This window comes from Pristiophorus japonicus, chromosome X (assembly GCF_044704955.1).
Source record: "Pristiophorus japonicus isolate sPriJap1 chromosome X, sPriJap1.hap1, whole genome shotgun sequence".
NCBI lineage: Eukaryota > Metazoa > Chordata > Chondrichthyes > Pristiophoridae > Pristiophorus > Pristiophorus japonicus.
Window position 1 is genome coordinate 32,120,968 of NC_092010.1, and position 23,196 is coordinate 32,144,163.

At 43.3% G+C, this 23,196-nt stretch overlaps 1 protein-coding gene and 1 long non-coding RNA gene across 2 annotated transcripts in view; one reads left to right on the forward strand and one right to left on the reverse strand.

Moving 5' to 3' along the window:
- LOC139240948 (uncharacterized) overlaps positions 1-23,196 on the reverse strand; it is a 104,382-nt gene that overhangs the window by 43,152 nt on the left and 38,034 nt on the right. Inside the window, exon 3 of the long non-coding RNA XR_011588761.1 lies at positions 18,601-18,686. This is a non-coding gene — a long non-coding RNA (uncharacterized lncRNA). The remainder of the gene's footprint in view (positions 1-18,600; positions 18,687-23,196) is intronic.
- The window catches only part of LOC139240947 (sonic hedgehog protein-like), a 95,742-nt gene continuing 83,889 nt past the window's right edge, over positions 11,344-23,196 (forward strand). Inside the window, exon 1 of the mRNA XM_070869510.1 lies at positions 11,344-11,649. Coding sequence (XP_070725611.1) covers positions 11,344-11,649 — 306 coding nt within the window. The remainder of the gene's footprint in view (positions 11,650-23,196) is intronic.

The following is a 23,196-nucleotide window of genomic DNA, read 5'->3' on the forward strand; positions in this document are numbered from 1 at the left end:
ATGTAGTAAACCATCCCAAGGCGCTTCACAGGAGCATAATCAGACAGAAATTGACACTGATCCAAAGAAGGAGACATTAGGACAAATGACCAAAAGCGTGATCAAAGAGGTAGGTTAAAGGAGGAGAGAGAGAGATTTATGGAGGGAATTTCCAGAGCTTGGGGGCCTAGATGGCCGCCAATGGTAGGACGAAGGAAGTAGGGCATGTTCCTCATCCAACATTCACACACATGGAACTTACACAAGGGTGTTTTCTTTCCCCTCTAAGCTTTGGCGTACTGAGGTCAATTGTGGTGTCATGCTGGTGCCCTGACTGAAATCAGCAAACATGGCCCAGCGCAGGGAATGACCCTGGATTATTCTGCTCCATCAGGCTCAGTCTTACACCAGGTGGCACATTTACCCAGCAAGTTATCAGAGACGGGAGAAACTATCATTTCAACCAGACATTAAATAAAACCGGCCCAATGGATGTGAATGGTCTTTTCTGGTCCTGTACAGTCCATGTTTCTGAGGAAATTGGGATATAGGAGCGGGCAGAGGGTTAGTTAAGTACCTCTAGTGACATAGAAACATAGAAACATAGAAGAATAGGTGCAGGAGTAGGCCATTCGGCCCTTCGAGCCTGCACCGCCATTCAATAAGATCGTGGCTGATCATTCCTTCAGTACCCCTTTCCTGCTTTCTCTCCATACCCCTTGATCCCCTTAACCGTAAGCGCCATATCTAACTCCCTCAGGTTAACAACTCTGAGTGAAGAAGTTTCTCCTCATCTCAGTCCTAAATGACCTACCCCTTATCCTTAGACTATGTCCCCTGGTTCTGGACTTCCCCAACTTCGGGAACATTCTTCCTGCATCTAACCTGTCCAGTCCCGTCAGAATCTTGTATGTTTCTATGAGATCCCCTCTCATCCTTCTAAACTCCAGTGAATAAAGGCCCAGTTGATCCAGTCTCTCCTCATATGACAGCCCAGCCATCCCTGGAATCAGTCTGGTGAACCTTCTCTGCACTCCCTCAATAGCAAGAACGTCCTTCCTCAGACTAGGAGACCAAAACTGAACACAATATTCCAGGTGAGGCCTCACTAAGGCGAATCATGGTTAACTGTGCTTTCCTGGAGTTTGCTCGATTGCCTTAGGGAATTCAGGAAGAATTTCGCAGTTTCTCTCCAAATTGTTTTTTTTCCCATTTTCCCATTCCCCCAGGAGTTGGCATTACTAGTGGCTGGAGAGAGTGCTGCACCGTCTAATGGATAGGGAGGGTCCTGATGGCCCATTCTTCCTTCACTCATTGTATGTATGTAAAACACAAGGTAATTTTATTCTCAAGCTGTAAATTCATATTAATTCCAAGTTTCAACTGTGCAAAAATTAAAATGTGCTGAAACCATCAGTGTGCATCAACACAAACAGTCATCATTAAAGACTGTTTAAATCTGGCTTTGAAATTATTTCGAAGTGGGTTAGTATTAACAGTTTAATCCAAAGAGGGATAGCAACCCTAGTTACACACTGCCTTTACCAATTGAGCCATTGGTTAATCACATGTTTATCATCATCATCATAGGCGGTCCCTCGAATGAGGATGACTTGCTTCCACAGGAGTTCACAGATGTTTCAATGAAGGACCCGATGTTCCAGTCCTGAACTCCAATTGAGGGGGTGGAAAATGCCTGTGGGTGGATTTTTTTTAACGTGGGGTGACCGTTGCACACCAGCCACCACATGGGCTTGACAGAGCTAGGTCTTTATCCAGTGGCAAGGATTAACCAGGACGACTGGAGACCAGCTCTGCTGCACGGACCTAGTGGCACACATATCGCAGTGTGGGCTGGCCCGTGCTGCCCCTGGGTTCTCGGCTCTTCTGGGCCCTGTACTTAACACAATCACGATCACTAAGGAGGTGGTACTCAGTAAGATAATGGGACTAAAGGAGGATAAATTCCTGGACCTGATGGCTTGCATCCAAGGGTCTCAAGAGAAGTAGCAGCAGGGACTGTGGATGCATTGATTGTAATTTACCAAAATTCCCTGGATTCTGGGGAGGTCCCAGCAGAACGGAAAACCGCAAATGAAACACCCCTATTTAAAAAAAGGAGGCAGACAAAAAGCAGGAAACTATAGACCAGTTAGTCTAACATCTGTGGTTGGGAAAATGTTGGAGTCCATTATTAAAGAAGCAGTAGCAGGAGGCTCTCTTTCCCATTGCCTACAAGGATCCGAAGTGAAATGGATTTGAAGCAATCCCACACTGAATCCTGGTGATTGCTAGTTTAAAGAAGAAAACTGCCCAGAATGTCACATTAAATTGGCAATAGGATATAGAACAGCTGCTGTGTGGAGATGGTAACGTTCACAGTGTATTGCCAATATGCTGATGATGTTGGATTGAGGCACATTGTTGAGATTAAATAGATGGAGCTTCTCTTTGCACCTAACCCAATACTGTGCCTAACCTGTCGGTGCTTGATGCTGGTTTTGGGTCAAAAAAGTGCTCCATTCCTCAACAGCAACATTTCTTACCTCGATGACTGCAAAATAATCACTAAAAATATAAAGGCATTTCTTTTAAATTGCCAACAGAACTCATAGCCTCTATCCCTAATAACCTCCACTTCATTACCTTTCCCTGCCTGTTCTCATACCATTCCCTCCTCTCCTCCCCCCACCCCCAGGTCCATACTGGATAGCAATACTTAAACAGAAGGGAGTCTGTGAATACGTACAATCCTATGTTGCATGCGCGCACGATTTATGTCTTGAGCATTGTGTGGCTTTTTTTTGTACCAGATTGCAAATATTCAGTGGCATTGGCTACCAGTATCAGCAGGGCAGTGTCAGCTCCACAATGTCAGCTTGCTGGATAATGGCATCAGCTCGCAGCATAAAAGTGCTATTAATGAGGACAAAATAAGATCTGAAATTAACCATGACAAGACCAAGAGAAACCCCCTGTAAACAGTGCTAAGTTTTCTTTGATTTTGCTGATTGCTGGCAATGCTTTCAGTGCAATCTGTGCTGGGTTGGTTTGCTCCAATTTTACTTCAAAGGCTCCCAGACCCCTGATGCCATATTTAAAATCGGCTGCAGGTGTAAATGGCTGATGTGAATCTCCTGGGATCTCTTGTGGTAAAGGAAAGCCAAGTGCATGTGTCAGGCTGGTAATTTAATACTGCCCTGTGCATACACAGAATCGGGGCAGAGGACTGCATAAAGGCTGCAAGAGTACATTGAATTCAGTTCATCCTGATCATAACTCACTGTAATCTGATAATGTAAATGGAGCCAGAGAAAGAATAAAAATGGGAGGGGTTGCAGAGAGAGAGAGTTGTACATTGGGAACTATGCTGGGAAAGGCAGACTGAGAACAAGAGAATGAGGGGAGAGATAAAATGGAGATTTCAAGAAAGGGAGATGGAAGAAGGCATATTCAAAATAAGAGAGAAAAAAGTAGAGGTAAATTAATTGAGAAAGAAAGCAAGACCGTGATAAAGGAAGAGTACCAGAGTGTGAACAAGGACAGGAAGGACAAGAAAAAAGAATAAGTGCAGCGAATTTGCTGGGTGAAATGTAGAAATATGTTTTTGATCACTGGCTGATAAAGTCTAATACAACTGTTAGAGACTGTACAACATATCTAATAGTCTTCAGCAGCATTCAGGGGGTAGACTAGTTCCTCAATGGCTCAGTGAATAAAGGAACTGTCCAGAGTTGTGGTGAGCTATACAGACCAGAAAGGTCCCTAGTTCAATCCCAGCCCGTTGCTAAATTATCTAATCTCAGTCTAGTAGTAGGGGCAATTACAATTGGCCTCTGGATTATGAAGGGAAAAATCAGTTTTCCTGATTCCTGCTGAAAAGTGCATGTGTGTGGATGATCGATAAGGAAAGGGTGAAGATAGCATCAGTCTCAGCTGTGATGGCCCCTGTGGTCAAATAGCCAGTCGACACACTTGATTAGCAGTAATGTATGGACAATATTTACCTCAGTCAATATATGTAATTAATCTTTGAGGAGATTCTCTTCTAGTGTCTATAATGTTTTCATTGTTTGGTTTGTGTGGCTTCTCCTGAATTGTAAAGTTCTTTTCTTGAACTTTAGCCTGCAGTTCTGCTGAGATTTTTACTCCACTTTGCGTACTGTCTAAGAATTTGGGTGACCATTTTGCACCAGCTGAATCGACCCTAATCTCCAGTCTAGTTTCTAGGGGAACTTGTAGAAACAATTGTAAATAATACTGAGTTCAAGTAGCATTGACTTGCTTGAGGCATTACAAGTGGGGGAACCACACTGAATAACTTGGGACTTTATTTCAACCATCTTTGCTTTTATAACGTTTTTCATATTCTTTCTTCCTTATTTTTAACGTTCTCTTTTTTTAAAATATATTCCTCACTCCTGACCAAACCAGAATGCAATATTCATACATTACTCCTAGTCCTTCACACTCTCTCTCTCTCTACCTATATATTTGGCACTCAGTGGGCAGCACCCTCACCTGAGTCAGAGGGTTGTGGGTTCAAGTCCCACTCCAGAAACTTGAGCACATAAATCTAGGTTGACACTCCAGTGCAGTGCTGAGGGAGCGCCGCACTGTCAGAGATGCCGTCTTTTGGATGAGGCTTCGTCTGTCCTCTCAGGTGGATGTAAAAAATCCCATGGCACTATTTCGAAGAGCAGGGGAGTTATCCCTGGTGTCCTGGCCAATATTTATCCTTCAATCAACATCACTAAAACAGATGATCTGGTCATTATCACATTGCTGTTTGTGGGAGCTTGCTGTGTTCAAGTTGGCTGCCGCGTTTCCCACATTACAACAGTGACTGCACTCCAAAAGTACTTCATTGGCTTTGAGACGTCCAGTGGTCGTGAAAGGCGCTATATAAATGCACGACTTTATTTTCTTTTTCTTTGGCTCCCCAGTCTTTCTCTTCCTCCTCCTCTACCCCCACCCCCCCCCCATCCCACCTGCAACTTTCACTCTCATTTCCCCCACCCCTGATTTCATTTTTTCTCACTCTCTCATACTTCCTCTCCTTCTCTTACTCCCCCTCTCACTCTTTATAATATCTCTCTGTGCTGCTCTTCAATCAAGCGTCCCTGCTGCTTTCTGTGCATGTCTAATCTCTCCCTCTCTCTTGTCACTATTCAATGGAGAGACTGTGGGAGATCAAGGGTTAATGTGAGAAGCTCCGGTCCATTCGCTTTGTGAAAACGGTTAATGAAAGGGATTGTGTTTCAAACTGTCCTGTGAAACCGCGAAATCAACCCTTACTGAAGTTCTAGTGGTTAATCGGTGTCGGCGGTGCTGCTGATTCTAGTGATGGGTAGGATGTGTTGAAAGGGCAGGGCCAACACCGTTTGTGCGGATCCGAATTCTCAAACAAGTATTTCCTCTCTGATAACCCTGTCCCTAAAGGCACGGTTGGTAACATCCCTTTCCTCAGTACGGGACATAAAACAAGAAAACTGGTGAGAGGAGCGAAGTGAATTGAAACAGCTTCATTGCACACTGACTTTCCCCAAAGAGAGTTGCTGTGACCTCCCCTACTGGGAGGAGACTGTCTGAATAGATTCATTTTCAAACTGGATCAATATCGCTCTTTTTGTCATTCCCAACTCTTGTTTTCGAGATCAGAGTTTTCTAGATATTCCACAGCTCCTGCCTTTCCACCATTTTGCTATTGTCTCTCTCCCACCCCCAGTACCCCCAGTAAAGAGTCTGTTTTGACCAAATGAATCAATAAACGACTGAATGGAATCGATACGGTTTGAAAACAGTGACCTATTTAAATTTCTTCAGCGTTTAATCTGGATTCAAAAAAAGACAGATCCCAAATTAATGTAACGGGGTCATTACTTTCAGAACGATCCCTAAAATGAAGTTGGAAAATTAAATGATGTAAAGTTTCTCCACTTTTTTTCATTGTTTACCCCCTTCGTTCTTTCAGTCTCATTTTGATCGTATGTTTCACAGTTTCTCAAAACATTCCCACCTGTGTGTCACTGTCTCTAGCCCTTGTCATTTCATGTTTTCACTGCATAATGTCAGCTGGTTCATTGTATACATGATAATTACAAAAGCAGTGACTTTCTGCAGTATTTTCTGTCTATATCCATTGTATTCACTGCTGTTTCTTGGGCGGTTCGGCTATCTGATTATCCGATACCAGCAACTGGGATTGTGTTAACTGTTAGCACAACAGAATCGTTTCTATATGGCACCTACCGCCCCAATTCTATTCGGTTGTATTAAGGTCAACTCTTTACGGTGTATGCAAATCAGGGCCCGGCTTTGTCTGCTTCAACAGGTATTAAAGAACCATTGAATAAAAGAGGTCGAGAGATTTTTGTTCCAACTAATAAGTTCCCAACATTTTCCATGATATCACAATGGAGGGTGAAGGGTCAATTGTCACTTCCATTGAAAAACAATGGTAGCTTAGCTTACTTGTTTCTGTTTCATGTCTCTGATTCCATGTTTTCTTTCATACAGCATTCTGTAGAGCAGATTAGTACCTAGTCTTTGTGGATGGGAGGGGAAAGAACCTGTGCATCCGAGCGTTACTTTAGACACTGACATCACAAACAATGATATAAGACGCCTTGTTTGACAGACCACTCGTTTTTATTCTTACAATGTTGTTAGCAATTTCTTCCCTATCCTCAAGGGGTTGGTTTGGGTCTCTGCGTAGTAGCTGCCGTTCAGTAGCTCGTCCAGGTGGCCATTAATCATTTGTGAACCGTGACGGCCAGCAGACTATTTGACTGCAGTGGCGTCATAGCTGAGCCCAGTCTTATCCTGGCCCACATCCACAAACCCGCACACTTCTGGGAGGGGTCATGGGAAAGCAATGTTGAGCGGGATCTCCCAATTTTCCCTTTATTGATTGGAGATGCAGAGGCCAATTGAAGTTGGTGTTGAGATCATTTAATTTAGTGCAGACCTCGGATCGAACGTGGGACCTGTATGCCTCCGCTGGATAAACTCACTGAGCCATGGAAAGAGTCACTTTGGCAAACCAAAATGGTTTGTCAAATATATTTTTGAAGAAAATGATGTTCCTATAATGCTCTAAAACTTTGACTCTTTCCCCCCCCCCCCCCCCCCACCCATTTTAATATTTACTATAGACATATATCCTGCAATGTGCCTTTATTGCAGTAAATGTCCATGTAAACACTTCACATTTACTATTTCCCACACTACAACAGTGCCTACACTTCAAAAGTATTTCAGTGACTATAAAGCGCTTTGAGATGTCCTGAGGTCATGAAAGGCAGTATAGAAATGCACATCTTTCTTTCTATTTTGAAGTTCTGTTGCATTAACGTTGTGTAAAACATTCCAGCCACTTCCGTGTATCAAAAATATTATGTTCTTTATGAACCCATACAACTCCAGTGACCTGCCTCTGAGACCGCTTCAATGTCTACGTAGACTTTCTATTAAAACATTACAACAAATATACATCAGTTTTAAAGTGGTCAATGTATTGACTCTATATAGTTATTAATAACATAGTTACACTCACTACTGTAAAAAAAAAAAATGTTAAGCATTCTGTTTGCAATAAGAACCTACATTTTGGGAGTTCCAGTGATGGCTCAGTGGATAAATGCACCACATGGCATCTGCCACTAAACCATGTAGAGCACAAAGGTCTCTAGTTCCATTCCTGACCTGTCCTGAGTTAGTTGGTATCCGCCAAGGCAGCAGAAGGGGTGCTGTAGTTGACCTGAGCAGGTGTGGGCAAGGCAGAGGTCAAAATCACCCACCTTCCTACTTCTGATTGCTCTACCTGAAAATGTTCATATGTGAACTTGGGACAAGGAAGGCTTGGCTTCAGTGCTGTGCCTCCAAGGTTGAACGGCCCATCAACGCACACGGCCTAGGCTGGTGCATGAAACATAAGCATGTGGATGAGGTGCCAGGGAGAAACCATAGTCCAGTGTGAGTCACTGTCATTGTGCGGCCGGCGTGGGGAGGGAGAAAAAGAGGAAAAAATACTAGTTGGGAATCAGGAAAAGCTTTGCATTTTAGATCAAACTATCACTTTATACATATAGATCTTTTAGGACATCCCATGATAGTTTCAATACTACAATCTTTGTTTTACACCCGAACTATTTTTGAAAACCGATGCGAAAGCTTAATTCTAAGTATTTCCATTACCTCTCTTGTAGAAACTGAAAAGAGAAATAAGGGGAAGCTGCTTTACGATAAGCTTTAGTACTAACCTCAATCTGTGTCCCTTTTGATAAATGTTACCACTTTTTCATGGATTTTTGTTAAATGCTTACGATTAAGTGAGCAATACCAGAAATACTGTCCAATTATACACAGTGGAAGGAATCGACGGGTTGTAGTACCAATCCTTAGCCTGAGTAATGAAGGAAGACTCGAACTTGTCATCATAAAATCATAGAAATTTACAGCACGGAAGGAGGCCGTTTCGGCCCACCATGTCCGCGCCGGCCAACAAAGAGCTATCCAGCCTAATCCCACTTTCCAGCTTTTGGTCCGTAGCCCTGTAGGTTACGGCACTTCAAGTGCACATCCAAGTACTTTTTAAATATGGTGATGGTTTCTGCCTCTACCACCCTTTCAGGCAGTGAGTTCAAGATCCCCACCATCCTCTAAATCTATGCCCCCTGGCAGCTGATCCCTCTGCTAATGGAAATAGGTCCTTCCTAGCCACTCTGTCTAGGCCCCTCATAATTTTATACACCTCAATTCGGTCTCCCTTCAGCCTCTGACATGAATCCCTTTTAGATCAATGATCTGAGCTCAGCCCTAGATGTGGTTCTCTATAAACAGGCTTCATTATGAAGGTGAGTTTTGGCTAAGTGTATAACATTTTGACACAAATGTATGGTTGAAGGGGGATTTCACTACCACTGTGTAGACTTGGACATACAGGCAGAATTGGGTTTAACAGCACAGAGAGGAAAAAGGTGTCTAAGGAATACACAGAGCTATAGGCTTACACAGATTGACTGTGTAGAGATAGGTACAAAGATATTACACACATACAATATGTTAAGTACAAGAGCCAATAGGTTAGAAATGCAGTATGGGTGTGAAGTTATATGGCACCTTTCACATTCCAAAGCACTTCACAGCAAATTAAGTATTTTTGACGTGTCTGCACTGTTGTAAGGTAGGGAAATGTGGCAGCCAATTACACAGCAAAGTCCCTTAAACAGCAATGAGATAAATGACCAGATACTCTTTTTTTTTAGTGGAGTTGGCTGAGGGATAAATATTGCCACACACGACACCAGGAGAACTCCTCTGGTCGTCTTCGATAGAGTGCCATGGGATCTTTTGCATCCACTTGAGAGCGCAGACGGGGCCTCGGTTTAACGTCTCACCTGAAAGACGGCCCCTCCGACAGTGCGGCGCACCATCAGCACTGGAGTGTCGGCCTAGATTATGTGCTAAAGTCCTAGAGTGGGGCTTGAACCCATGACCTTCTGATTGAGAGATAATAGTGGTACCACTGAGCCTATAGTGCGACAATATATAGATGGTACAGGAAGTTGTACGTTTGGTATACAATACATTCGTGTTAGCAAGCTGTAGGTTAGCCTCCCTGATAAAGTGCAACATCCCCACTGACACCTGGGAGTCCCTGGCCAAAGACCAGTCCGCCCTAAGTGGAGGAAGTGCATCCGGGAGGGAGCTGAGCACCTCGAGTCTCATCGCTGAGAGCATGCAGAAATCAAGCGAAGGCAGCGGAAGGAGCGTGCGGCAAACCAGACTCCCCACCCACCCTTTCCTTCAACCACTGTCTGTCCCACCTGTGACAGAGACTGTGGCTCTCGTATTGGACTGTTCAGCCACCTAAGGACTCATTTTTAGAGTGGAAGCAAGTCTTCCTCGATTCCGAGGGACTGCCTATGATGATGAGATGTATAATATGGGAACTACCTACAGTATGTATCTTTTTAGTCATCTGAACGCATCAGGTATGTACCTGTATCCACTTATAGTGTATGTATATATATATATATATATATGTTTGTTTTTATTGTGATTGAATAAGCAGTTGACCACACCTTTATTTCAGATCGTGCTGAAGGTCTTTGCAGACAGGTGTACATCTCCGGCCCATTGCTGTGATTGTTTCGTTCGTGCAGTCCTACCACGCATGTTAAATAGTCACATTGTAGTGCTACACAAATTAAAGAAAAATAACCTGGAAATAAACAGCGGGGTCAGTCCAGCGCTGTGGATGAGGTTTCGGCTGTCACCTTAGGCTGCAACACCCCCCCCCAAACCCCACGTGACAGTAAATATGATCCATATATACCTGCGCAACTATGAAATTGTTGTAAACTTCAAACAGAAGCAAGTGCAGGCCGCGTTAAATGTGCAAAGCTCCCCCGTTTGGACTGCTGGTCCAGAGTGCCCAACCTAACTTCAGCCAATTGCCGCAGATAGGAATCCGCGTTGGGAGAATGGGCCACTGCATTTATATTCGCACATCAGGCAATGTGTTTACTGGCGGGATCGACTCCACGCTTTATATGTGTGTGTGAATCAGGGAGAGAATGGGGAAATTAGATGACATGAAGGAGGCAGCGTTTTTCGCTGAAAGTCTTTTAGAGTCTACCTGTAAAACATTAATATTCCCCTCTCCTGCCGCAGATGTTTGGGTACTTGAGCACACATGTTTCAGTAATCATTCGGGAGACATGCAAATATGTTTTTGTCCATTTGCAAATACGAGTGTAAAGTGTTCGTCAGCTGCAGTAATACCCCTTGCAATTATTTCTGCACAGTTGACACGGCATTTTGCACAGGGGCCAAAAATGAAACAATTCAAAATTAGCCATTCTGTCTCAAAACAGTTACAGAAGATAATGAGATGGAATATATTCCCGATCAGTAGCAATCCATACATTCTGATATGAAGTTATTTCTTTTAAAAAAATGGGATTTACTTTATCCTAAAGTCTACAAATGCCCCTTGTGTGTTTATAAATTAGCTGTAACTTGGGGATTGGGTTAAAGGACCCCCCCCCCCTCCCCTGGCACTAATGAGGGTCCTTGGTGAGTGCATTGTGTGGATTGGGGGGCGGTTGTGGAGACAGAGCTGTCAGTTCAGAGGGGGCAAATCCTTGCTTGTACTTTCTGTCTGTCTCACACAAGGAGGTGACCAGGCGGGAACGCGCCGGATGAGGGACTGCCTCTCTTGGTGGCGCGTCGCTGCTTTTATTTTTGTTCCATGGCTGTGCCAGAGAGGAGAGAGTGTCTATCTCTGGCAGTGTGCGCTAGTCCTCCGGGAGCAGCCGATTTCAAAGAGATTTGCAGCCGGCTAGAGGCGGGGAGATGCAGCCGGGCTCGGAATTAGCTCGATTCGGTCTGCTTTACTGCTGCTGCTGCCTCCTTGTCCCGGTCCAGAGCTGTGGACCCGGCCGGGGTTACGGCAGGAGGAGACCGTCCAGAAAGCTCACCCCTCTTCTCTACAAGCAGTTCATCCCCAATGTTGCCGAGAAGACCCTGGGGGCCAGCGGCAGATCCGAGGGCAAAATCAGCCGCAATTCCGAGAAATTCAAGGAGCTGACTCCCAATTACAACCCTGACATTATATTCAAAGACGAGGAGGACACCGGGGCTGATCGCCTCATGACACAGGTAAGAGGAATCGTGCCATTCGACCAGGGCGCAGCGGGCAAGACCTGAAGCATGTCGGTTTTAATAGATCTCCCCACCCTCCCATCTCTTTCTATTATTTATTGAGATTTACGGGCTAATTTAACATTCTCAGAGGGGAAGCAGAACCGAGATCACCTTCAGCTGGCGTTCGATAGCCACATCCTTATCTTTTTATTCAGCCAGCGCCATTTAGAACGAAACCATCGTATGTTTAATTCATTTTATTTATTTATTTATTTATTTATTTATTTATTTCCCTCCCTCTTAATTTTTGAAGCATTGCTTTTCTTCTGGAGCAGAGAGACGGGGCTAGGGGGTGCCTGATCCTGCTTTTAAAAATGTTGCTCTTTGGTTGGGTTGTAAGAAGAAAAATGCTATTATTTGTTGCCCGCGGGCCATTTCGAACGCGTTCATTCGGCGTTTAATTGACTGAATTATTCGGTAATTTGGGAACCCCACATATTTTGGAGCATGGCTCGGAATTTCTAATTCTCTCTCTCGCCCACCCCCCACCCCTGCAAGGTAACACTTCGCATTCTGTCAGCGCTGACTCCCGCGCCATTCAAGAACACTTTATACATGATCATTTATTTTTGGAAGCCTTTGCAAACACCATCAGATGTTGCGGTGGTGGTTGGAGCGGGAGGGGTGGCGTCGGAAGTGTATTATTTAACGAGAGATGCTGCGAGCTCCATCATCTCTTCCCAAGCTGGTGGGTTCTATATATAGACAATGACCATGGGGCATAGCTTCAGTGCACCAACACGACTGGAGTGTAGCTTTCGGACCAAACCAACCCCTTGAAATGTATGTGAGGCAGTTTGATGTGGAAAGAACGCTGCCCTGTCCACTCACTCAACCACACACACGTTCTCTCTCTCTCTTTCTCTCTCTCCTTGCCACTTTTCTCGCTCCCTTGAGCCATTTACTGGGGTGACCTCTAGCCAGCCAGGACTGGCTGGGAGATGCTCGGGACTCGATACCATGGTGACTAGAGCCTGCATCCCGATGTTCTGGAGACGGTGTGGGGATCAGACAGTCCCTGCATCCCGTTACTATGGAAATGGGGGCTGGGATGAGGCTGCCTCGGGGCCCCCTGGAGTGATCATCACGTCCTCTCCATCTCTCTCTTGTCTGGCAGACACGTTCGCTGCTGCACGACTCTCTCTCTCTCTCCTTCTGCCCCTCGCCAGTTGCTGCCTTAGCACCAGATGAATGGCTGAAGATCTCCAAATGCCTCAGATATCCTGTATTGTGTGTGTGGGGTGGGGGCTATGCAGGAGTTGATACGGCTCGCTGTTTTCTGATGGCCTTTTAGCCGCTCCATTTTCGAGCCTCGGTAGTATGAAGATGGGCAGAGCGGCCGGGGAGGTCACCGTGCACCACCAGGGGCTTGTGGGGGCTGGGGAGGGGAGAATCTCTGAATTACACACTCACACTTGAGACAGAAGAGATGGCACCAGCCTCGAAACACCATTCCACGGCTAACCCCTACAATGGGCAGAGAGGTTTGGGTTATCAGACTCATTCAAAATAAAAGGCAACTTCGAGTTTAGGTCGGGTGTGAATTGAAACGTTTTAATTCGTAATTCGGGGATGGTATTTCTGAGATACTCAGCTCTCTTTACACATTCAGCCTTTGCTGCTTTCAACGCGAGCTGCTGTTTTCTATTGTACGGATTTGTAAATATGAAATATTTTGAAAAGCCTTGCCGGTGAATGTTCTGTGCCCACCCACACTGACACACAGGACTGTGTCCCCTTGTAATAATTGGTCAAACGGGATTCTAATCAGTGTTTTAATTGTTATTACCGACCGTGAGCTGACAAAAATAAGTGATTAAACTGACTGTTTAGCTCGAGTTAATAGATGATTCGCACCAACGACCATTAGGAGTGACATACTCCACTGGGAATAGAATACATCCCCAATCCTGGAAAACCGAAAAAGCCAAATGCCATGTAAATAGAAAGTTGGGATGGGGTGGGGGAACAAAATGAAAAAATGGTCATTTAATTTCTGATTTTAAAACTGGATTAAGATTTTAAAACCAAAAATGTTTCCATAATACTGTAAATTTGGTCAATGTCCTTTTTGTTCTGCCCCATTGCTCAGTTGGGCAAATGCTCCACTTGGGGCACTGAGCCACTGCAGATCAAAGAGGGTCTCGGGTTCATTGACTAATTCAACATGAACAAGGAAATCTCAGCCAGGAGGGCGCACAATTGGCCTTGGCGTTCTCAGGCCAAGGAGGGTGAGGTTGGAGGGATATCGGGCAGGGTTCCTGCTCCTTATCACGATCCTGAAACCCCTTGTCAGAATTGGGTGTGGGATAACAATGGCGGGGTCAGTGCTGGCTGAGCTATGATGAGTACATGAAGGAATAGCCCTGACCCTCGACCTTCTACACCAAGGGTAGCCAACAAGCATTTGGAATTGTACCCGAATGTGTTGGCTTTGGGAAGAAACTAGGAAGGGAAATAAATACATGTTCTTTATTTCTACATCATCTTAGGAAGCTTCTAATTTTAGCTGCATACAGAGCACATTCAGTTCAGTTGAGGGTGACCCAATGTGAACACAACCCCTGCTGTTTTTGGGGATGGCTCTCCCCTCCTGAATCAGCCTCTGCACTTGGGGCATTAAATTACCCATCCATGAAGGTGCAGATCTTTGATTTCTAGCTGACATCAACATGAGATTCTCATCTGCCGTTTTTACAGCCTGATGCAAATCTTCCTTGCAGCCCTGGCTCTTTCTGAGGATAAGCGGTGGGCATTTTACTGTGCACTCCAACTGGATTAATTATCTCCACATCATTTACAAAATCAATTGCCCCAACTCGGCAACAGATTTGAATTTGTAGCACAAAATCAAAATCTTAGAACTGAGGGTAACAATCTTTCTAATTAAATATGGCAATAAAAGGATGAAATTAATCTTGTTAGGATCATCGCTGATGCGATAACTTTCCGCTGCAAGTCAATGTACCATCTTAATCCAAGTTTGTGTCTTGATAAAAGTTTCCTTCCACCCATGAATTAAGTGTTTGGAGCTGTCTGGATCAATCAAAGTTAACGCAATGCAACAGGATCATTCCCTTTGAATACGAAAGGACCATTATTTAATGGTAAAATGCAAATTCACACTATTTTGTGCCAGGATGTACATTCACTTTTTTTCAGCTCCCCGTAGTTTTCTCTCTTGTCTCCCCATCTATTCCAAAAGCAGTAACATGCAAGGCCACAGTTCCATGGGCCTTGGTAGCCCTCTGGTACTACACCTGTGTGGCCATTCTTCATGTCTCAGCCTTGATAGTAAGTGCTGACAGGCTGTTTGACTGTGGGCTCAATCCTGGCCTCGCCCAGTATCCACACATGCACCCCTTGGCAGGGGTTATTGGACAGCAGTCAGGGTCACGAAGACCCAACTGTAGTGCCTTCATTGCTGCCCCGGCTGAGATCCAAAAGTTCACCACAAAGCAAAGATCTAATCTGGAACTGATCTGTGCCTATATAGTTGGGTACCACAACACACATTTTGTGTTCAAAATTATGAAGGGTTTTGAGTGTTCAAAATTATGACAGGTTTTGATAAATAAAGAGAAACTGTTTCCAGTGGCAGGAGCGTCAGTAACCAGAGGACACAGATTTAAGGTAATTGGCAAAAGAACCAGAGGGGAGATGAGGAGAATTTTTCTTTACGCGGTGAGTTGTTATGATCGGGAACGCACTGCCTGAAAGGGTGGTGGAAGCAGATTCAATAGTAATTTTCAAAAGGGAATTGGATATATAGATAAAATTGAAAAATCTGCAAGGCTATGGGGAAAGAGCAATGGAACTAATTGCATAGCTCTTTCAAAGAGCCAGCACAAGCACGATGGGCCAAATGGCCGCTTCCTGTGCTGTATGATTCTGTGAACACACTGCAGTTATCCATTGTGGTATTAGTAGAGCCCACACTTCCTACTTTTAAAGATTTCTGCTGTTTGCCAAAATACATGTAACACACTTATTTCAGCAGAGGATGCTTCTGTCACTGTTTCAAATTAAATGTAACTCTTTGTATGGAATTGCAACTCCCCCAAAATTCACCTGATGTATGAACAAACTTTGTTCAATGTTAAAAGGGCAACAGAAACAGACATGACCCTCCCAGAAAGGATGTTGTTTTAACTTTACTGATTTAAAGGGTTAATGATGGGTGAGACTTCCTTTTTAAACCCCAACATGACTTCCATAATCAGGACGTGATTTTCAGAAAATGTGCAACATAACTCTGTCACTCACTTAATCTGTGCCGTTTATTGTCAGAAATCTGCCCCTTTGCTGTTTTCAGCTTCCTTGTACTGACTTCGTTTTTTGAAAGTGGCTGTATAATTTCAGAATTATTCAATATTTAAATGTCGGGGGAATCGTTTAAGTGTCAGTTTTTCACAATTGCCATTGTTCCACATGCTAACCAGGGAAAGTAAAAGTGGTCAGCAAGTTGGGGATACCATAGCATGTCGACTAGGAAAAAGATCTGACATGGAGCAGGCCCCTAGAGAACAATAAAGGAGGCAATAGGAAAAAAAAATCTTTTATATTTATTTTTTTAAAGGCCTTGTCACATTTACTGTGGCAGCAAGAAGCTGTTGTTAAGAAAATATCTCAAATTTGATGAGGGGATGCAGATGTTTTAAAAGTAGCACTGATTTTTTGCCCTTTGCAGTAGCCCTCCCTCTCTCTCCAGGCCACAAACACCAGTACCTTGTAAACTCTCAACTCAAAACAACGGACAAAATGCAAACAAATGTCATTTATTAAAAAAATATGAAAATGCTCCAATTTATAAAACTTTTTTATCTGTTTTAGTAGTGTCTCCTCCCATAAATTTTCACAATATTCATATTGTTTTGACACATTGTCATGGTGTCAGCTGTGGCTCAGTGGGTAGCACCCTCGCCTCTGAGTCAGAAGATTGTGGGTTCAAGTCCCACTCCAAGGACTGGAGCACAAAAAAAAAATCTAGGCTGGCACTCCAGTGCAGTGCTGAGGGAGCGCTACACTGTCGGAAGTGCCATCTTTTGGATGAGACATTAAACCGAGGCCCCGTCTGCTCTCAAGTGGACGTAAAAGATCCCATGGCACTATTTCGAAGAACATAAGAACTTAAGAAATAGGAGCAGGAGAAGGCAATATGGCCCCTCGAGCCTGCTCCGCCATTTAATATAATCTCCGATCATGGACTTGGGTCCACTTCCCTACCCGCTCCCCATAACCCCTTATTCCCTTATCGGTTTAGAAACTGTCTATCTCTGTCTTAAATTTATTCAATGACCCAGCTTCTACAGCTCTCTGAGGAAGAAGAGCAGGAGAGTTATCCCCAGTGTCCTGGCCAATATTATTCCCTCGATCAACATAACAAAAACAGATTTCTGGTCATTATCACATTGCTGTTTGCGGGAGCTTGCTTGTGCGCAAATTGGCTGCCGCGTTTCCTACATTACAACAGTGATAACACTCCAAAAGTACTTCATTGGCTGTAAAGCGTTTGAGACATCTGGTGGTCGTGAAAGGTGCTATATAAATCCAAGTCTTTCTTTCTCTCTCTGTACATGCTAAATATAATGTCACTCACACTCCATTGAGTACAGAGGGCAGCATAAAATTCTGTAAATCAGGTTATTTTCAAAAGGCTAAAGTTTTGTGAGATCAAGTTAATGAAATGTTTTTGTGGCTTTAGTTTTGTACCTGGCCACTTCTGCAAAAACATGATGTAAACATTTACAATGATTTAATTTTCCTGATGAGGGCAAACGTAAAATCGACAAAAATAAGGAAAATTTCCCAATTAGCAGTAACTATTGTGTTCCCTACATACACTGTACCATAAGACTCAATCACCCACTTTAATTGGGAAACTAAATAGCCACAGTCAAAGTTGGCAGCCCAAATGCAGTATAGCAGCCCTAAGAGGGACACTTGGAGATTAAATTTGTCTTGTGTGATAGCGCACCCACAACCCATTTTACATTCCGGCCAATTGAAGTTAATGGAAAATAAAATCGGGCGGGGTATAGTACAGGCTGCCGATGAGCTATCATCCACGACAAATTTAATCCCATTATACCTAAGTGGTATCATGCCTGCATACACATCATATTGCCTAGCCCATACAATCTGGAATTCCCTGCCTAAGCCCCTCCATCTCGTCACCTCTCTCTCCTCCTAACCCATCTCTTTGACCAAGTTTTTGGTCACCCCTCCTAATAGCTGCTTCTTTGGCTCGACATACATTTTTTCCCCTGATTCCGCCTCTGTAAAGCTTTCTACATTTAAAGGTGCTAGACAAGTGTAAGTTGTTATAATGATCATTTATCTATTTGTTGAGAACCCCCAACTACATAGTAACTTTTGAATTCCTTGTCATGGTTAGAATGTAGAACTCGCTACCACAGGAAGTGGTTGAGGTAAATAGCTTAGATGCTTTCAAAAGGAAACTAGACGAGTACATGAGAGAAAAGGGAATAGAAAGACATGCTGAAATGTTGCGATGAGGCAGATGGAATGAGAAATATAAACACCACTAGTATAGACTAGTTGGGCTGAATGGTTTGTTTCTGTGTTGTGTATTTTCTGTTTTTTTTTAGTATGACCATTTCTTTCTTAAAGCTGATTTTTTGATTTGGAAAATTTGAGAAGCTTTTCTCAGGGTTAAAGTTTTGTTTAAAACCAGTTAAAAATAAATATAGCTTTTTAATTGACCCGTTGTGCTGTTTGGTCTAAATATATTGATTCAATCTGTGATACATTTAAGAGGTGCAGACAGTTACTATTTTAACTTGCATTTAGTTAAAACTCACATTAAAATTACATTCACCAGAATATTTGAGTATATAAGTAAGGTAGCTGTTGGGAAGATTAATTGTGGATAATTTTATTCACCTCTATGGTGTGGCAGAATGGCCATTTTCTTCTTGCCTCCTTTTCTCTTTTTTTGCCTCCCTCTTCTTTTGCTTTTCAAACAGGTTCTATTGTGAAGGCAAAACATGATATCAACCACAATTATATTATTAGTTGGATACAAAACATGCAATGATTTTGCAAGGAAAGGTTGAGTAGGTTGGGCCTCTACTCATTGGAATTCAGAAGAATGAGAGGTGATCTTATCGAAACGTATAAGATTATGTGGGGGCTTGACAAGGTGGATGCAGAGAGGATGTTTCCACTGACGGGGGAGACTAGAACTAGAGGGGAAATTATCTTAGAGTAAGGGGCCGCCCATTTAAAACTGAGATGAGGAGAAATTTCTTCTCTGAGGGATTCTGTGGAATTCGCTGTCTCGGAGAGCTGTGGAAGCTGGTACATTGAATACATTTAAGACACAAATAGACCGTTTCTTAAACGATAAGGGGTTATGGGGAGTGGGCAGGGAAGTGGAGTGGAGTCCATGATCAGATCAGCCATGATCTTATTAAATGGCGGAGCAGGTTCGAGGGGCTATATGGCCTACTCCTGCTCCTATTTCTTGGTCTTCTGATAAGAACATAAGTGCAAAATGCTTTATTAAAGATTTGAACAGATAGTTCCATTGCAAGAAAATTATATAAAAGATTAAAAGTCACATCTTCTGTCGATGTCACAAACACAAGTAAAAAAATTGATTAAAAAAAAATCTATACCAGTTGAACCTCCCTTATCCGTAACTCCCTCGTTCGGAACCATTCCCGGCCGCTGGGTGGCGCATGCGCACAATGCGGCCGGTGAAAAATTTACATATGAAAAATACAGTTACATAGAAATGAAAAATAAATTTACCCAACTTCGGAGCCAACACCTCCCGGGGCCCGCTCGGCCCGCCGGCATCCTGACTAACCATTGGCATGTCCTTTTTTTGAGTGAGGCTGCCAACTTATTGACAATTTTGCGTTATCACTTCATCCCTCAGAACTGGATTGAGATTGGCCAAACCCATTTCACTTTGGGTTCTTGGGGTCAGACAGAAGAAACATGCCTCTCCCCAGTTTGAGCGGAATTTAAACTCTTGGATAAATTTTATGCTCTAACACTTACAATGCAGAGCTTTGCGCAGCAGGAGTGCATATTGAGAACTTGGGCATGGAGACCAGCTTTCTGACTGGGAATGGTAACTTGTAACGTTTATCCCTTAGATCCCTTATTCTCAGTTACTGTGCCATCCAAGCTCTGTAAAGCAACTTTAATAATCCAGATTTCCACCCCACCCCCATTGCATGGACCATACAACATTCTATCGCTGTGCAGTGTATTATGCTAATATTGCCAAATAGTGATGTGTACTAATCACTTCTAATACTTTCATTTGATAAGTCAAGCTACCCTGTCAGGAGTTAAGAAATGCATTACAATGTGATTTAAGGTTTGGAACAGAAATGGTCGTATGCTAGTGGAAATGACTTCAATTTGGATTAGGAGATCTGAGTTTAATGTAATCTACTGTAAAAATAGAAAACCGGATTTGTCAAAAACTATAAAGGTTTTGTGTTGCACACGTGTAGTACGATTGAAGAAGTAAAAAGTAAATTTTGCAACACTGTAGTTGCTAACAAATTGTTTATAATTCCCTGGGCAATATCTATAATTCTACTGAAACAGCAGGTAGAGAGCTCAAGCCTTGGCTTCATAGCAGGAAGCCATTCACAGCACCAACATGCAGCTTCACACACGGGACAGATCAGAGTGCTACCACGGGACTATGCTGCTGTTGTATTTTTCTTCATTACCTATTGTAAAAAATGCATTTCCAGTTGGCTGTTTATCACTATATTTGATCATTTTACCAGCAAACTTTATGTTGGCGTCAGAAATACAGTATTCACTTAGTGAGAATTCCCATTGAAATACATTCTGTTAAATGAGAAGTCTCATTGCCAAACTGAATCCAACTATTGGGTGTATTCATGCGATATTTGTGTTGAAATTATGGTACAGATCATTCATAAGGTCTGAAAAAATAGCCGCCATCAAAAAATATACTCACAGCGGGGCCCTCCGAAAATTTGTTCTGATTTGCCAGTCAAGTGTCTGATGGTTCTTAAATTATCTATTTTCCTCCATGTATGTCCCTCTTTGTCCTGAAGGCACTGCCTTTTGCTGGGGGCAGTTCCATGGGTGTGGACCGTCCTCTGGTACCTTGATCAAGTGGCTATTGAGCTGAGACAGTGAGTGTTGGCATGTTACTTGAATTGCGCATGGTATCATAGCCAAGCCTGATTGTGTTCTCTCTCAATGGCCATACATCTGCATCTGCCAGCAGTGGTCACTGCTTAGCTATCAGGAGTGGGAACTCTGACTGATTTTTCCCTGACCCGAGTCTAGGACCACTCAGGTCAACAGTAGCAACCAATTACTATCACTGCTTAGATCAGTTAACTTAGCACTGATTGGGAAGCAATCCTGGGACTTTCCTGGTCTGTATGGCCCAGTTCCACATAGGGCATTGATTATATCATTGGAACCATTGGGGAAGCCTTACGCAACTAATTTTAAGTAGATTCTAATTGTAATACATCTCCTGCGGTGTTTCCTATTGCAAAGAAAAAGTGAACATGGAGCGTACTTCAAGATATCTCCAGTGAGTGAGTAAATGTGCTATATTGTGAAGTATTTTTTCCAAGGTGGTAGAACATCTATAGGCACTGTACCAATCAATGATTTATGAAAAAAAAGAGAAATTCATTGTGTGCGACTTGATATTTGGAAATTGAAGGTTAATTCTATTCCATTTCCTTTGGTGCATTTTTTGCTATGAACTGCCTCAAATACCTTTAATGCTGTTGTTTGCACTGCAGTGTTAATTGCAGCGCAGTGTGCTGTGGTGACTCCAGCAAATGAATCATGTAGGTGAATCCCATCAGTGCTCTCTGCCAATTGACTGACTGACTCAAAGATGCCACTCACCCAACTTCCATGGTTTATTTTCCTGAATACATTGATTCATGGCAGGGTACAGTCCAAGGGTGCCAGTTGTCCTCTGTTACTTTGCCCAAGTGGCATCTCTTCAGGTGTAATCCTAGACGGAGAGTGTTGACCGGCTATTTGACTATGGAGGGCACCACGGGCAAGCCCAATCCTGCTCTCGCCCAACATTCACAAATACACCCTTTCCTGTTGGGGTCACTGGAGAGAACACAACATAAGAAATAGGAGCAGGAGTAGGCCATACGGCCCCTTGAGCCATTTAATATGATCATGGCTGATCCGATCATGGACTCAGGTCCACTTCCCTGCCCGCTCCCCATAATCTCTTTATTTCCTTATTGGTTAAGAAACTGTCTATCTCTGTCTTAAATTTATTCAATGACCCAGCTTCCACAGCTCTTTGAGGCAGCGAATTCCACAGATTTACAACCCTCTGAGAGAAAAAATTCCTCCTCATCTCAGTTTTAAATGGGCGGCCCCTTATTCTAAGATCATTCTCTCTAGTTCTAGTCTCCCCCATCAGTGGAAACATCCTCTCTGCATCCACCTTGTCAAGCCCCCTCATAATCTTATACGTTTCGATAAGATCACCTCTCATTCTTCTGAATTCCAATGAGTAGAGGCCCAATCTACTCGACCTTTCCTCATAAGTCAACCCCCTCATCCCCGGAATCAACCGAGTGAACCTTCTCTGAACTGCCTCCAAAGCAAGTATATCCTTTCTTAAATATGGAAACCAAAACTGCACGCAGTATTCCAGGTGTGGCCTCACCAATACGCTGTAAAACTGTAGCAAGACTGCCTTGCTTTTATACTCCATCCCCATTGCAATAAAGACCAAGAATCCATTAGTCTTCCTGATCACTTGCTGTACCTGCATACTATCCTTTTGTGTTTCATGCACCAGGACCCCCAGGCCCCACTGTACTGCAGCACTTTGCAATTTTTCTCCATTTAAATAATAACTTGCTCTTTGATTTTTTCTGCCAAAATTCATAACCTCACACTTTTCAATATTATACTCCATCTGCCAAATTTTTGCCCACTCACTTAATGAAAATGATTAGGAGTGGCAAACCTGGCGTTTATCCCACCCCGCCCATGCACCTGTATCTCAGCACAGACTGGGAATTGGAAGGTGGAACATTCCTGGGCTAAGTCATCTAGAAAACGCACCATGCTGTATCTACCCACTGAAAAGCCCAGGGAAGCTTCCACAATTTTGGTTATGCCATGAAGGATTTGAATAAGTAATAACACACAGCATATAAAAGCTCACTTTGAAAGTAGGGATTGCAAGCTTTAAAATGGTGAACAGGATTCCTTTCTGATAGCACAACAGAAAATGGCCAACAAGCCCCCAGGATCTACAGACAAGATATTTGTTATTGATTAGATTTAGTTTCACTAAAGAGGTGTATTTGACAAGTGAGAGAAGTTACATTGTATTGCAATGACATGCAGCTACAATTTACACTTGAGCACTGCCACTACTGCATTCATTGTACATGTTACCAGCATCTTTCCAACTCCCAGATGGAGCAACTGTAGACATCTTTGCTGCATGTTCACTGTGTTGAA